A 4148-nucleotide genomic window follows, 5' to 3' on the forward strand; every position below is an offset into this window, starting at 1 on the left:
GAGATTTTAAACTCTCAAACCTGCTTCCTACTGTTTAAATGCCTATATTAAAGACTTCTGCTTTTATTTAGTTTCTTCTTTTTCCATGTGGAGGGGTGGAAGGAATGGAGAAGAAACAAAGTGGTAGGTAATATTGATGAACCATCGATCTGAAATGCTTAACACCTGGTTGTGAAGCTGATAGGCCTTTGAATTTCACGGCATCTCCCCGGGATCAGATTTATTTTCAAATTATTCAAAAAAGATTATTAATTCTATTAATTTTATCATCAATGTATGCGATACTCATGGTGGTTCATTCACATAAAAATAGGAAATAAACAAGGCAAAGCATTAAAAATAGATATTAAGAGACATGGCAAAGCAACAGTATTATTCACACGATTTACACCATTAGACATCAGACTCCATATGTCTATTCCCTAATCCCTCTCCCGTTGAGTCTGTAATTATACTTAAAAATTCTTTAATTACTACGTACATATGTATTAACTTATTATAGGTCATATCCTAATACATAATCTGGAAACAAACCATCAGGCTGAAGAACAGAAGCTGAGTTCCAAGAATTTGATGAAGATGACTTTGTATCAAAATCATTAGCCCACCATGGCATGCTGTCCTTGACCCCTTCCGTTTCTTTGAAACAATCGAATTCAGTAATCTGATCTTCATTTGGTACGTACCCACAGTTTTTGCCATAAAGTAACTCATTTAATTCAGCATATAGACCTGCAGATACGGATTGGAGGTTTCTGTTAGATTTGTCGACGCTGTTTAGTTGTGACATGATAGTTGTGTCAATTGGAACAGAACCATTGCTAAAAGCAATGGAGCTCTCTGACGATGAGAACCCATTCAAAGAGTTCTCCAGTTTGGCTTGTTTACTGAGACTACTCGCCAAATTGTCTTCTTGAACACCAATTGGAGCTGTGGGTAGCTCATCCAAGGCAACCTTCTGACTGGTTCCAGCTTGAGTAGTAGCCCCTTCTTGCATCAGAGAGGTGGGATCATCGTTCGCGACGTGGTTGTTTGGGAAGATCTTACCTCCAAAGGGATGCAGTTTGGGCCACAGTGCAGCATTGTTATAGAAAGAGAATGGGCTTTGGAGGCTTTGAAGCTCCATGTGCAGTTGCAATCTTTCGAGCGCGGAGTTGCTTAGGGCTGGATTATCTTCCATTCCGTTTGTGACTTTGGGATCTAGATTTAGTGCAGAAGATAGACGGCGAGTCTGAGTCTCTTTACGCCTTCCTAGCAGCTTTTTCTTCAGTCTGGTATTCCAGTAGTTTTTGATGTCATTATCAGTTCTGCCAGGTAATTGGGCTGCAATTATTGACCACCTACAACAGAAGAAATTTTAACAATTAGACTCGATCATGAGAGAGAGAGAGAGAGAGAGAGAGATTGGATTTCTATAGCTTGAGTTTTCTTTAACTTCGTTCTTCTCTCCCCTATCTTCTCTTTCTTTTTCATTTCTGACTGTTAGAAAATGCTACCCTAAGGAAATCATGATCCACACAAACAGAGAGAGAGAGAGATTGGATTTCTATAACTTGAGTTTTCTTTAATTTCGTTCCTCTCTCCCCTATCTTCTCTTTCTTTTTCATTTCTTACTGTAGAAAATGCTACCCTAACGAAATCATGATCTACACAGAGACAGAGAGAGAGAGAGAAAGAGAGAGAGAGAGAGAGAGATTCTACCTGCTTCCAATACTAATATAGAGGCTGCAGATGATGTTATCTTCTTCTTCGGAAAATCCACCATGTTTAATGTTGGGTCTCAAATAATTCAACCATCTCAGTCTACAACTCTTCCCACACCTCTTAAGACCTGCAGAATTTATGAATAAAGAAAACACTGCTGATCAACTGAACGTTTCTTTATTTAATTAGAGGATACAAACACGAGCAAGATTACAAACAGGAGAATATGTGTACAAGTGTGTGAGAAAGAGAAAGCAAGAGCGAGCGAGAGAAGAAGAAGAAGAAGGCATACCGATCTTCTGAGGAAGAGCAATCCAGTTGCCTCCGGTTCCATACTTTTCGATATAGGCCTTAAGCATCGCGTCTTCTTCGGGAGACCAAGGTCCCTTTTTCACGTTAGCTTTGTCACAGCAAGGAGCTCTACCCATCTCTCTTTCTTCCCTTTTCTCTCCAACCCTCTGTCTGTGTGCAATCGTCTGGTTAGATATGAAGAGGTGCCCTAGGATGGTTGGAGGGAAAGAGGGAAGGGAGACCAAGCTTTATAGGACGTGAGGGATGATGTGATGCTTAGGGGGACAAAAGTCTCACAACTCACCTTCTCCTGTCTTACTATTCAACGCTACTGCTTCTTTTTAGGGTTTTTGCAAGCCTATTATCTAAAGGTCTTCTCTCTCTCTCTCTCTCTCTCTAGAATTGCTTTCTTTATATATGCTTTTGATTTTTCATTGAGGCTCCCTTTAATTTGGTTAATTTTGTTGCATGTACAATGAAGGAAACCAATAATTCCCGAAAATTATTATTTTATAGTGTTGAATTAAATACAAAATGCATGGCTGTGGAAAACCCCACCATTTTCAAAAAGTGAGTATGAATTGTAGGGAAATACCATTACTTACAATTTTCTGTTTGTTATTTTATCAATGGAGGTTGATCATCTCCATTCAAATTATTCATTTGTTTTCAACCATTCAGGTTTATTTTCTAAGTTAAAGCTGCTTTTGTTTCCTAAAGCTCAGCTTGGAAAGAGTACAAATAATACAAAACATAAGGTTTTGCACTCTACATATATACATTTGTACTCCTTCCAAACTGAGCCTTAAGAAAATACGTCAGAAAGGAAAAAATTTTAAGAAATTTTTGGATTAACCAAAAGCAGCCAAAGATAAACACTAGAAGTAAAAATATGGTTAAGTTGTTTTCCTGTCGAATGTAATTTTCCAAAGAAACTAATCATGGTCCTTTACTATTTACTTTTTTGTGCAAGCAAATACAGCCCGGATCTATTTAGCAATTCAGCTGCGCTATGCTACAAGATAATGAATAAAAAACCTGCAGTTTCTTTTGACTTGCTCTGAACCTTCCTAGAATGTACCCTATTCTCCTAAACCATAGAAGCAGTCTATAAATGGAACAGTTCTACATCTTTGGAGCACCGAGGAGACCAACATCTTGATGATCGTCATAGGTATCCATGTAATATATTTTTGTAGTAAAAAATAAAGGCCGAAGACAAAATTCATCCAATCAACAAAATTACATGACAGTTGTGACTCTCCTAAAGTGAATACACACAAAGAACTTGGCTCAAGCAACACACACAAAAGAAAAAAAAAAAACAAAAAAGAAAAATCTATGGTGCCAGAAAAATACATATCAAAAAGGCTTTAACAAATCACATCTCTCCGTGAATTTTGGTGAAAACCCACCTGATTGGTTTCTACTTTTGTGATGCTGATTGATTGGTTAGAAGTTTTTCCGGTATCATGTCTTTTCAATATATATCATAGTTCAATCCAAAAAAAAAAAAAGAAAGAAAACTGGAGGCGTTATTAACCATTCCCAGATCAGAACCACAACCCTAGGGACCAGAAAATCAACCGAGCCGAAGGCCAACAAAAAACCTAAATCCCAAAAACATTGCCCTGACTGGTTAAAGATCCTCATCAAACAGTGTCTCCTTGTTCACTCCCTCTCTTCCTCTACCTTTGACATTCTTACCGACATACAAATCCATTAATTTTCTCAAATTTTTGACAAAGGGAACCCACAAAAAATGTACCATTGATTACTAATACCAGAAAACAATGTATTAGTGATTACGTACCCATAACCCGTATTAAAGAATGTGTATGGGTTTGCTACTTGGGCTCAGTTTGGTTTGGAAGGAGTACAAATGCAAATATGTACAGTACAAATACATACAAAATAATACAAAATATAAGGTTTTGCACTCTACATATTTGCATTTATACTCCTTCCAAACCGAGCCTTAGAAGAGAAATCCTCTCAGCTGGTTGGACCAGTTGAACGGTTGGTGCCAACCCATGCATGCATGAACCCATTTATAGACCATTTTTATATATGGTATATGGAACATACATATATATATATATATATATATATATATATATATATGGGTACACAAGATTTCCAGTATGAAAATG

The 4148-nt window shown here is 37.4% G+C and overlaps 1 protein-coding gene across 1 annotated transcript; it reads right to left on the reverse strand.

The window, feature by feature from the left end:
• Positions 1-349: 349 nt before the first annotated feature.
• On the reverse strand, positions 350-2212 carry MYB36 (myb domain protein 36). Its single transcript, XM_088973506.1, has 3 exons — positions 1997-2212; positions 1702-1831; positions 350-1340 (listed from the first exon to the last, which is right to left on the reverse strand). Exons 1-3 carry the CDS (start codon positions 2130-2132, stop codon positions 497-499), a joined length of 1110 nt encoding a protein of 369 aa, XP_088829632.1. The 5' UTR covers positions 2133-2212; the 3' UTR covers positions 350-496.
• Between the last annotated feature and the right edge of the window lie 1936 nt (positions 2213-4148).

The sequence above is a fragment of the Nelumbo lutea genome, chromosome 2 (genome assembly GCF_056320005.1).
Source record: "Nelumbo lutea isolate HS-2025 chromosome 2, American lotus-T2T, whole genome shotgun sequence".
In the NCBI taxonomy this organism is placed as follows: domain Eukaryota; kingdom Viridiplantae; phylum Streptophyta; class Magnoliopsida; order Proteales; family Nelumbonaceae; genus Nelumbo; species Nelumbo lutea.